At 46.5% G+C, this 13,043-nt stretch overlaps 1 protein-coding gene across 1 annotated transcript in view; it reads right to left on the reverse strand.

Annotated features, from left to right (window-relative positions):
• The window catches only part of GRB2 (growth factor receptor bound protein 2), a 52,962-nt gene extending 40,233 nt beyond the window's left edge, over window positions 1-12,729 (reverse strand). Inside the window, exons 1-2 of the mRNA XM_071573463.1 lie at window positions 12,578-12,729; window positions 7,497-7,699 (exon numbers count right to left, since the gene is read on the reverse strand). Coding sequence (XP_071429564.1) covers window positions 7,497-7,574 — 78 coding nt within the window. The 5' untranslated portion in view covers window positions 7,575-7,699; window positions 12,578-12,729. The remainder of the gene's footprint in view (window positions 1-7,496; window positions 7,700-12,577) is intronic.
• Window positions 12,730-13,043: the final 314 nt, after the last annotated feature.

Consider the following 13,043-nt stretch of genomic DNA (forward strand, 5'->3'; position numbering starts at 1 on the left):
AGGCTAAATAAAGCAGGTTAAAAATAAAACATGGAGACCTAGTGCCTCTTTTTACTAGTGCCCCACTGAAACAGATAACTACATAAAAACTGCATTTCTAAGTGTATAAGACTGGGAACAACACAATGAATGCATTTCCTCAGTCACCTTTCTATATAAATATTCCATTCACAAGTCACAGCTCCATCTCCTTGGCTGGAACCCATCCCACCAGCACTAAAATGAGTGAGGGCAGGGGGGAAGAAGGGAAATAGGCTTATCCTCTGCTACACATCTTGCTAATTAAGACCTGCAGAGTAGCTGCTCAGACATTAACACAGTGGTGTTCATCCAGAGTCCCATGTGAGCCCTGGAAGTCTCACAGAATCCCAGGATGCGATCACTGCTCCAGCTACCTGAGAGTCAGCCCAGCTATAGCCAGGGAGGATCCCGTCCCATCTCTTGGCTCTGCAGTGCAGACAGACCCACAACCCTCTGTGCAGAGGGTGTGACAGACACCTCTCAGGCCTCACTGCTACAACAACCCTGCTGTCAAACCTGGAAAGGACATTCTGCAAGTCAACACCACAAACCAGAAGAATCACAGACTATTCTGAGTTGGAAGGGACCCACAAGGATCATCGAGTCCAGCTCGTAAGTCAAGGGCCCACACAGGGGATTGAACCCATGACCTTGGCATTATTACAACCAAGTTTGAACCAACTGAGCTGAAAGGTGATGCCACATAACCCAGCCACACAGGAAAAACTCAGAGCTCAGCTCAGCTCATGGATGTTGTCACATCCTCTGCTGATATTGACTGGGTGCATGGCTTTAAATGTGCTTTTATTGGGAGGTGGAGTGTGTGTGTCTGTCTGTCTGTCTGCATGTGTGTCTGTGTGTGTGTCTGCATGTGTGTCTGTGTGTGTGTCTGCATGTGTGTCTGTGTGTCTGCATGTGTGTGTGTGACTGTGTGTAGGTGTGTTTCTCTGTGTGTGTAGTTGTGTCTGCTGGATTTTTTTGAAGTTGTTTATTGTTGTAGCTCTAAAACTAGCTCTGACTTTTCAAACCTTTCAAGACATACATAAATAAATTTATTAAAAATTTAGCAAAGGTTTTAATTCAGGGATAAACAGCAAGTTAAGTATGGAAATTGCCATAATCAGTAGAATAGCTTACATTAATACAACAGTTCAGTCTCGTAGCACTTTGGAAAATGTCCAAATGTATCTTTAGTAGTTCTTCTGGTTTAGATTTCTACTGTAAAATTAATCAGGTTTGGTAAATGACATTCCCTTTTTGCTCAGTGTGGGATTATAAGATTTATTGGCTCCAGTGCTGTTAGGGCACTAATGCCTAATTTTCTTCCACTTTCAAAGAAATAGAATGAGTTTTGTCCAGCCCATTTTTTCCTGAGGTTTAGGCTTTAATTATTGATCTCTGGTGTACAGCCACTGGCAACTTTTAAGCACAAGGGATTTTATCAAGGAATCATACAGTTCACTCCTCATGTTAAGCTGAGCTCTCTACACATAAAAACTGAATTTCTTATCTGCCCTTGCTTAGTTGGATCCTTGTTAATTACAGAGGGAACTCAGGGAAGTCTGAATATCACTACAAACAGGATTCCTCCTCCCCCAATTATCAGGGCTCTCCACAGGCACTGAAAAGTTATGAATACATTCCCCATCCCTTATACTTGTCATAATCCCTCTTTTCTTGATCCAGCTGATACCATTATAATTAAAAACAAACAAAAAAAAATAAACCAAAGTTAGTTCATTAACACTGAGGATGTCCAAGAAAAACAGATTTTATTGATCTGAAATCCTCAGAAAATTCCTAATCACAATAGTTAACGTGAGAGAAATGCCACTGAGCCAGAGGGGGGAGGCAATGCTTTTGCGTTGCCAGTAAATAAAAACAAAAGCACATGACATTGGTCACAGTTTGAAGAAAGCAGATAAAGAAAGTATCAGGCCAAATTGTGATTTGCTGCTGTGCCCGTGCTGACACTTGTCAGAGTCAGTCACACCCAGCACGTCACACAGAGAAGCTGTAACAGCTCTTGCATTAAACTGGCAAAAGGCAGCACAGCTCCAAATTAGCACCATCTCCCTGGTTATCAGAGAATGCAATACGTGTTAAGGCCATGTAACCAAACCAGCTGAGCTGACCAGCAGCCTCAGTCAGCATCTGTTTGACACTCACAACTCCAGCAGCCTCAGGGAGCACACACAGCTTGGGAGTGCTCACCTTTCTCTGCTTTCAAATAATCATCACATGAGGCTTCCAAATAAAAACACAGATGCTGTTTTTAAGGAATGTGTTTACTCCTTGCTTGCAAAGGCCACTTTACACCTTCTGTGTGAAATACTCTGTATTTATGTCTTCTGCACAGACACCCCTTCAGCATCACAACCTCGTTCTAAGCAGGTCCCAGCCCTTTTACAAACACAGAACATGAGCGTTTTCTTTTCTGGGCACGCAGAAGGGTGAAGGTTGGGTGATGCCCAGAGAAGTTGGCTGATGAAACACAACCCACCCTGAGATTACTCTCAGATATGAGACACAATATTTGAATTTGCACTAAAGCAGAGACATTGAATACCTGGGCAAACCAAAAGAATGCAACCTCTTACAGCAGCATCTCTGTGACTACTGCCAGGATGCCAAATCACCTACATTTAAAATAACTGTACTTGGTTTTATGATTCTTTGTAATGTTCTGATAATTTTGCCTTCTTAGACTGCAATATTGATCACATATTGATGACAAACACCATCCTAATCCAAGGCTGCCAGCCAGGGAACGTGACCCAAGAGCACCTCTACAAATCAAACCCCACATACAGCAGAGCTGCCACTCACAGCAAGGATAACAGAGGCTGGGAGGGCCCCTGGAAGTCACCCAATCCACCCTCCTGCTCAGAGCAGGCCTAATTAGACCAGAGTGCTCAGGGAGCTGTCTGGGTGTCTCCAAGGACGGGGATTCCACCACTTTTCTGGGCAACCTGCTCTAATATTTGACCTATTTCACTACAAAGCACACAGTGCTTGCAATTTGTCTGAATCATCAATTCAGAAAACTATTTCTCACATATTAAAATCAACATGACCACAGCGAGTCCATCCCCTTACAAAAAAACAGGAATGATGGAGGAATGTGTAAGGAAGGGGAGGAAAGGTAGAAGTGAAGATAATTTCACCCCAAAATAAGAAAAATTTTTACACTACTCTTCAGGAAGCCATGAGTTTCTGTTCTCTAGCACAGCCAGTGTGGATGAGGTCACAGACAAAGGATGAGAAAGAGCAGAAGGACTCACTGCTCCCCTCCTTTATCGTCCTCCTCCCTCTACTTGAAACTGTTCCACTGCATCCTGACACACAAAAAGGGTTTTCATGCAGGAACTGAAAATGCCATCTCAGCATCAACTGTTTGCAAACACTCAATCCTGTTAAAGGCTGAGAGAAAAAAAATTAAGTGTGGTGACAAACACCCATGTGGACAGAACCTGTCAGGTGTATGGTCGGAGTAGGAAAAATAATGTTGACTTTGCTGAACAAAGTTTCCAAGCGATAAAAATCCTATGAAGAAAATCTTTCTTTTAGCACACAGGGAAGATGGTTTGTGTGTCACACAAAAGTGAAAACCTCAAAATTCAAGATTATGGCCTTCTACATAAAACACCACCTGAGTAGTTTTATTCATAAAAACAATCTCTAAGCTGAATTAATTATGCTGACAGCTACTGGGAACAGGAACTTCATCAGTTCTTGAGAAGATCACTTTCCAGCTATGCCTCAACCCTATGCCAGAAGGGGAAAGAGGAAATGGAGCAGTGGTTTATAGTTTAAAAACAAACCAAACCAATTCTAGTCCACAAGATACTAATTAATACGTTTAATTCTGCATTAACCATGCAGCAATGATTGTCACAGCACCATGGCACTAACTGTGCACCTCTGATTAGTTTGAGGAGGTGTAGAGAAAAGAAATTACAATGAGATGACAAAAAATTGTGATTTTTCTTCCCTCTCCTGCCCCTGGTTGCTGCCAAACCACCAGCACGTATCAGCACACCTTATATCTGGATTCTTCAGACTTAGCACAAAGGCCCATAATTTTGGTGGACATAAAACCTGAATAACAAACAGAGACTGAAGTCACTACTCCCAACTTCAGTAGATACAGCAAGTGAAAAAGCATCAGGGCAACCATCACCTGCTCAAAGTAAAAAACAGTAAATCTAAATTTTAAGTAGGAATCCCTCAGTTTCCTTATTTTTTTTAATGAACAGGACAGGCCACCTTCACCCCACCCCATTAGGGGTCACCAAGTTCCTGTGAAGCAACTGCCAGCACAGAAGAGCAGAGCTCAGGAGCTGCAGCACTCTGCTGTTCTCAGAGGACACAGAGGAAGCAGCAATCTCACCTGTCTGTGGAAAAGGTTCAGCAAACAGTACTCAGAGTATTTAAGGTTTAGAGGAAGCTGTCAGTGAGCAGCTCCTGAGTGGCAGCACCACACTCAGCTACAGAGCCACGAGACAGAAGGGTGAGGGACTCACTGCACTGCCAGGGTTACAGAAATCACAGGAGCAGCTTTGACCACGCAGTGCCCACAGAAAAAAAAAGGCCAAGCACTTTTCCTCTTCACTCAGCTGTTTTACAATTGCAAGCCAAAGGTCAACTATCTTCACTCGCTTTTGGAAACCAGCCACAAGATTACTAACAACCAGCTTAATGGCTCCAGTTCAAGTGCTGTTCAATCAGGCCCTGATCTGTGGGCAGGCAGCAGTAATGGCCCATGACATCATAGCCAAGTTATCTGCTGAGGTCAGAGCAGTGGGACTGGGCTCCTCTGCCTCTGCTCCCCACAGACACAAACGGGAACTTCAGGGAGTGGGAATTACACTGATACAGTTCGTTCTCTCCTTCTTAGCATAACATTTTGCTACAAAACAACCTTCTGCCATCCTCAAATATCCCTCAGACCAAGGCAGTTCTCTGGACGTGCATCACAACAGATGTCTCACAGTAAAGTCCTCACCACACACCAAGTGACACGTGGCCTCAGCAAGGGACAAGAGCAAAGGGTGCAGGTGCACTGAACATGTCACAAATTTCCTCCTATTCCCAGTTAACTGGAGGACAGGAGGACTGACCTGGTTAATGAGAGAGATCACATGGGGCACATGACTGGGATACCCTGAGATTTCTCAGTCATGAGCAGAGCTCCAACAAACACATCTGGACTGTCTGATGGAAATACATTTCCACAACCTCAAACACATTTGAAGTGAAACAGACTTTTCAAAATGACAAAGTGCCACCACAGTGAACTGTAAAAATTCCCACTCCTTTTGGCTTATTTGTCTGAAATTTGCCAGCCTTACACAGTGACTCTGACCACGCTGCACAGAACTTGGCTCACCTCTGTGCTGGAGGATTCCTGAAACTCCTGAAGTTTCCACTGACTCTACTGATAATCTTGAGGAATTTGCTATTTCTGTGACTCAGTTTATGCACATAAGAAATAAACATGTAAAATTTGTAAACATTTTCAGAATATGAGCTGAAAGGAGAGAAAATACAGAATAAAGAACTGTTCATCAATGCTGTGAGGAAGTGTTCAGCTGAGGTATTGGGTAGAGTAGGAAAATCCCTCTCTGTATTCGAGGAGAAATACAATTATTAATGCAGTGTAACAGCACACATACCACTGAGGTTCTATTTGCATATATGGGGTAACATCAAGTAGACAGGACTCAAGAACATCTTGCTATCAGCCACTGAGATAGATGCAAGACTTGTGGCACAGACTAAACTTTAAAAAGTCTATAAAAAGTTATTTTTCCTTTAATTCTTAGAGAAGAACATATTTCTAAACAAATGCAAATTTTATAAGACATTTTTTCAGGTACTTCAGCAAACTAAATGAAAATCATTGAGAATACACTTTAAAATAAACTTCACTTCATTATACTTAATTTCTCCTTCCTGTTAGGCATCTTCTACAAGCTGACTTCAGCTGTGCTCTACTTCAGACACACTATGGAAGTTGAGGGCAATTAGTAGCAACACAAAATAAAAGAATACAGCTCAGGTTAAAAATACAAATGCAAGAATATCACAGAAGGTTTACAAAATTCTGACTGTCTCAAATGTTTAGAACAGCCAAAGGAAATATTCTGATAATTTACACACTCAGTGGCATTGAGGTGTACAGGTCTAACAGGAGGTTTTAGGCCAATTATGGGCCAGGGATGTGTAGGATATAAATAGATGCAACCATTTTATAAGTTAACAATCTCAAAGGTTTTTTGCAACCTTTATCTCTCCATGGCCATGTGCATTTAACAAAGCCACAGTTATGGTATTGAAATATCAGCCATAGAAGACACATATTAAGTTTATACACAGAGATTATTTTTTCCAACTTATCTTAAAACAGTAGTTAAATATCAAACCCTTCCCAGGCAAAAATTTTGAGCAGATGAGTAATCCCACTGAGGTCTGCAGGGCTTGATTTGTCAGCACACACACGGTTACAAATGCAGGAAAGGCACCTCTTAAAACTGCTTTGACTCAAAGCATTTTAGAAAAAAGCAGCTTAAAAATACTTTAATTTTAAATACATGACACTAAGAAGGTAAAGACCACCATAAACGTTTGTGGAGAATAATGACTCTGAATGAATTCCTTTAAAACATTATGCAATATGGTCTTATTCCTTGGAAGCAACAAAGCCCTGAGCTATGGTTCACTGAGGCCAAATCACTATGGATTTTTGCATTTTACTCCCCGCCTTAAATAAAATTTTAGGCTTGTTCTGGGTGTCCAGTTTTATTAAGTTTCAGAAATTCAAATATTTTTCAAATTCTGGTACTATAGTCAAGATGGAGCCTAAAACCCCCTTGATATACTGAAAGAACTATAGACCAAAATTCCTCTAATGCACTCCACCATTCATTTCCATCTGCACAGATCCATTAAATATTCAGCCACAAGCTTATCACTTGAGTTCATCAGGACTGAAGATAAAACTCAGCTTCAATATATGACAGCCTGATGCTAAAAGATTATCTACTGAGAAATAATCCAATCACTGTTCTTTGATACTGGGATCCTTGGCAGGAGGCAGAGCAAAGGAATACCAAATTGATCTTGATTACTTTATGGGGCTTCCTCTCATAAAAGGGAATTCAGTGTCGAGATTATCTTCTACTTCTGCTTATTTGGTACAGTGTTTATGAGTAAGTTTTCAAATATTTCAATTTCAGAAGAGAGAATTGAGAGACTGGGATGTAGGCTTAACACTGAAATAAAACAGCCTGTCCTGCTCTTAGGGGAGGTGTGAGTGGGATTTAGGAGCTCTCGAGGCTCCCTGTTAAACGGAGATGGCGTTCTCCGGGGACCCAAAGCACGTCAGGTCTGACGGACAGGAAGCGACTCGCAGAGCAGCTGAGCAGCCCAGGGGCGAAGAGGGACCTCCCGAGCCCTCACCCTCCACTTACCTTAAGGATATCGCCCCGTTTGAAGCTCAGCTCGTCATCCGCCGTGGCTTTGAAGTCGTACTTGGCGATGGCTTCCATGCTGGGGCTGCCGCGCCCGGCGGTGCGGGCGGTGGGGCAGGAAGCGCTCCCCGAAGCGGCTCCCGGCTCCGTGCGAGGCGCCGGCCCCGTCTCTCACATACAGCGCGGCCGGGGGACGATCCGCCCTAGGGGAGGGGGAGGAGGAGGAGGAGGAAGAGACGGGCCATTAGGGGAAGTAGCACGGATCGATGGCCGGGGCCGCGCCCAGCGCCGCTCCCTCCGCTCCGCCCGGCGCGGCCGCCGCCGCTTCCTCCCGCCGCCGGCCCCGGCCCGCCCGACTGACACGTCCCGCGGCCAATGACGGCACCGGGGGCGGCACCGGCACTAACCCGTCGGGAGGCACCGCCGGCCCTCGCTCAGTGATCGCCCCGACCCCGACCCGACCCGGGAGGCACCGCCGGCCCGCGCCCCAGTGACTGCCCCGGAGGCACCGAGGGCGGCAGCTGCATCGGCACTGGCACGGGCCCGACCGGGGAGGCACCGCCAGCCCGCGCCCCAATGACCGCCCCGGCATCGGTACCGGCCCGACCCGCCGGGAGGCACCGCCGGCCCTCGCTCAATGACTGCCCCGGCGGCCCCGGCCCCGGCCCGCCCCGGGAGGCACGGCCGTCCCGCTGCCCGAGGGGGAGCCGTGCGGGCGGGTCCCGCCTCTCGGGAATCCCCCCGCTCCTCGCATCGGTAATCACTGCGATGTAACGGGGAGAGCCCCGGGGCACGGGGATGCGCTGCGCTCCCACCACGCGCTGCTCTGGGAAAGACCCGTGTGGAGACGCAGCCGGCACCGATGGTTTGGGTTCTTCCACTCACACGGCTCGTGCCGATTTAACTACGGCGAGTTAGACAAAGCAGAGAGTGCTGCCGGGTTCTTGGAATTGAAATGCCTATCAAAAAGTGTCCTCAAATAACATTACGTAGAGACAAAAGTTTGGGCTCACTGGAGCATAAAAGCAACGGCCCTGAAATTCCAGGGTTTTGAGCAGAACATGACAAAAATATTCATAAGCACAGTGTGACAAGCAGTAGGGTCGTGTATCTCTTAGGGGCCCAGAAAAGAAATTACATCAAACCCGGCAAGGCATATATACACACTGAAACCATTGACAAGGCTTAAATCTTGATCTCAGGTTATAATAGGAAGGATTTTATCTAACTCCTGCTACACTCGATAGGAGAGAAGGGAAATGATCAGGAAAAAAAAAATAAAGACAGTCTACAAGTTAAAAACCATGATGAATATCCCCCTGAAGAAGAAGCAGAGAGCTGGTACTTGTCAACGACAACTCAAGACAGGAGAGATCTGACAAACACTGGTGAACCCACGCACCTGCTAATTCAGGCTCCGTGGTTGCGGCCCAGAAAGAGCCCTGCTCATGCAAAGGCAGCAGATGGCAACAGCAGTTTCTCATTCTGGAGAAAAACATGCCTTACATAAATGCACTTCAGCAGTCAACATGCTCATGTTCCATGTGAGTCCCATGTTTGCCCAGCCTTGGGCTCCCCATAAAGAATAATGAAGTTCAAGGCAAACACCAGAACTGAGACTCCATCACAGGAATGTGGCAGAATGAGAAAAGCATTTACAGCATATTCCTTGACCAAAACAAAGGCCACCTTAGCAGAGCCCCCTGTGGACAAAGTTTGGGGATTTCTCTGGTTCTCCCACAAGCACTACTGAAACCTCAGCAGGACCGACAAGGCTGTCAGGAGCCCAAAGATCCCCACAGAACAACCTGCCTGTGCTACTGTGACTGGTGGAAATAAATAGACGGTATCCAAGCTTTGACCAGCACACATAATTAAAGTGTTACAGTGTATCACCTTCAGTACATTTTGGAAATTCTAGAAGACTTAATTTTAGTTTCAACAAAAAGCACCTCTCTACGTGAGTCTTCCACACCCCACCAGCACAGCCCTACAAACAGCAACAGTAACTTTCCTTCACCACAAGTATTTTCCCTTTGCACCTCTATTGTGTTGTGTTCACCATCTCCTCACCTTTCCAATGCGGCCTCTTGGGTTTTTTAACTGGTGGTATTGATAATTTTCTGCTATTACTGCAGCATTAAGGAGCAACATGAATGACCATGCACAAAGCAATGGCAAACACAGACATTTGCTCAACACCTGCACTTACACTGTGGTCTACCTGTCATAGCATCTGTTTCTATTCCTCCTTAAATGACAAGGATCACTGGCAGCCACCTCTGGGTGTTTGTAACAGCCCCACGCACACGTGATGTGTGTGTGATTATGGGCACACAAACACCTCCAGCTGAGGGAACATGGCTTGAAAACCCGAAGTTCCAAACCCAGGAACACAACAGCAAGTTGCACAAATTAAAGAACATGCTAAAGGCTCAAAACACATTTAAGAAAAGAAACTACTTCAGCTGGTAAATGTTCCTTTCTTTAGGGTACACAAGGACTGCATTACCAGCTAAGAACTACTGGAGGTTTTTGTTAACTGAAGGAGTTAACACACAACTTTCTTCAGAGAAACTGATGTAGCATTTCCAAGAACTATCCTGGCATTTCCCTGAGCTGAGCTGCAGCACAATATTGGGAAGTTTTCCAGCACAATTCAAGATGACAGAGATTCATCATGCAATTGTCTTGAAACACGCAGTGGGTTTACTACCACCACCATATGTAGTGTCAGCACATAAAGCAGTGATGTTTGCAGGTAACAATGTTAACAGCAGCTGCAGTGCAGGACAACTTTAACAGGCCTGACTTCAGGCAAAGTGTAGCTGAAATTCAGGCAACAAAGTCATATGGAAAACAGGGAAATGTTTTGGAAATGCTAAACCAAGATACTTACACAGCAAATGTCAGGAAAGGTAAATTCAGAACATAATTCCCTTAAAGTCACTTAGAAAGCACTTGCTGTTCACAACCTTATTAAATATGTTCTTACAGACACTCAGGCACATAATTATTGAAATATGAACAAACCAACTGCAGGGGGGGAAATAAGCTTGCTGGGGTAGGTCTGTGCCCACTGAGAGCAGAGCTGTGTTTGCTTCATGCAGAGAGCAGTGCAAGAGGACACAGCACTACAGGGAACCCCAGCAGACTGCAAATGGAATAAAACTGGTGTGAATGAGTAAGGCAATAGATTAATACAATGATTATATCTCACAAAAAATATCAGATGATCTTGCTAGAGAAATGACTAAGATTTCTCAGAATATCAATGTCTCTCACCTCTCACCTTACCATGACTTAGAGCAAGACACTTCCTTTGCTTTAAAAAAAAAAAATTGGGGGTGGGGAGAGGAAGAAAAGGCAGCAGATGCAGCCACCAGTAAATGCTCATCAGCAGGAGTGCTGCAGGTCAGGGTGGAATATAAGTAATTATAAATACAAACCTCCCTGTTGTGGCCAAGAGGAAACAATTCTCATGTTCTTTTCAACAGATATTTTAAAAACACACAGGCAAAGGTGGACATTCTACACTGCTCTTACAAACAGCAAAGCTGTTAAACGAGACTGAGCTTTCCCATTGTTCTCCTTCCACTGTTCTACTGCTCTTCTGAAAAGTGATACAGGCAGGAATAGAACAAGAGAGTTTAGAAAGCCAAGGCGAGGGAAGAAAGAAGATGAAATCAGCAGGAGATTTGGAAAGAATCAGATCCTTCATCAAGGACAAAACATTACTGAGGGTGGTGGAAAGAAAAATGTATGGATACATCATCTGGAAGACATGCAGCAATGAAGTGTCAGGCTCCAGACCAAAGAATAGAAAGCAAAAACTGTAAGTGCAGAACATTAATTCAAACTAGCCAAATAAGGAAGTGTAACACAGTAAAGGAACAAGGTAAAATATAAATTATCAACATACAAACCCCAGAACATTCAGGATCACAAATGATACTCATGATCTACCAGCTTAAATTAAAGCAGTTCAACTTCCTTAAGCACCAGAGCACAACTCCAGACATCACTTATAAAATAAGCTCAGATAAAACGGTTTGATCTGATAAGTATTATCAGGTAACTAAAAACTTCACTTCTGCCAAAACTTATTTACTGGAACTTTTTCTTTCCTCTTATTTTAAACTGCATAAAGCAGCTTTAAATGTGACAAGCTTGGCTGGCATTATGAAATACTCAAAACACTGTATGACTTAATCAACATAACAGATGATAGTAAATGAAAAGTCTCCTTTTAGTACAAATTCTCAACATCTCAAGTTTGGGCAGAAATGGATTACAAACAACACAGTGTTTGAAGAAGATCTGTGATCTTTCATATTTTGTCCCTTAACCTCAGGCATTTAATGATTTTTAAAACAAGGAATTAACCTCCCTAAGCACTGTATCTATGAATTGATCTCACAATTTTTAACTGTGCTACCGAACAGTTTTCTCTTTAGGTTATAAAAGAGACGTCTGAGTCAGATGTTGTGGGAGGTAACAAGACTGCATCATTGTCTTCAGAGATTATTTGAAACTATACTGGCAAGCCAAACCTTACCCCCCCAACCCCAACAGTGAATGTCAGGCAGGAAGCTCAGAAAAGAAGGAAGAGGCTACGAGAAAAACATCCTTCTCCTTCACAGAAACTCCCCTTTGAAGCATGACCCAAAAGGTGTTCGGAGACACAAAGGCAGGGAGCTACGCTGCCTATAGGGATCTCAGCCTTTACCCTCTGGAAGCGCCACGAAGTCACGGAGCGCTTTGTAGGGAACCCCAAAGATAAGCCCCAAGCCCACGATCAGACAACGCTCCGCAGGCAGCGGGAGGAGCCCCAAGGCCAACCCGGGGGGGGCACCCCGCAGGGCGCTGGGGGCGAGCCGGGGCTCCGGCCGAGCTGTGCAGCTCAGGCCGTGCTGCACGCCCTGCCCGCACCCGCGGGGCAGCGCACACGGGCCCAACAAGGGCGCGGGGCCGGCCGGGCGGGGCAGGCCGCGGCACCGGAGGCTCGGCGTGCGCGTTCCCCGCACCGGCAGGGCGGCGGGGCGGGGGCTCGGGGGGCGCGCCCGTCCGGCCGCACTCACCGCGCAGCGCTGGGCGCTCCCGCCGCCTGCCCGGCCCCGCGCGGCCCGGCCCGGCCCGACCCGACCCGGCCCCGCTCCAGCTCCAGCGCCGCCTCCGCCGCCGCTCCGGCCCGACCCGGCCCGGCCCCCGCCCGCCGACCCGCAGCTCTCGCGAGACCCGCCGCTGTCAGCGCCCGCCGCGACACCCGCGCACGCGCTCCCGCCGCCCCGCGCGCGGGCACGCGCCGCGCATGCGCACAGGCCGCGCCGGGCGGTGCCGCGGACACGCCGGAGCGGCGGGATGGGCGGGACGGACCGGAGTGTCCCGGCGGGTCCGGCCTGACGTGGAACCGAAGGGACGGCGGGATGGGCGGGAGGAACCGGAGTGTCCCGGCGGGTCCGGCCTGACGTGGAACCGAAGGGACGGCGGGGTGGGAAGGCTTGGAGCGTCCCGGCGGGTCCGGCCTGCCATGGACTCGAAAGGATG

Source organism: Pithys albifrons, chromosome 19, assembly GCF_047495875.1.
Source record: "Pithys albifrons albifrons isolate INPA30051 chromosome 19, PitAlb_v1, whole genome shotgun sequence".
Taxonomy (NCBI): domain Eukaryota; kingdom Metazoa; phylum Chordata; class Aves; order Passeriformes; family Thamnophilidae; genus Pithys; species Pithys albifrons.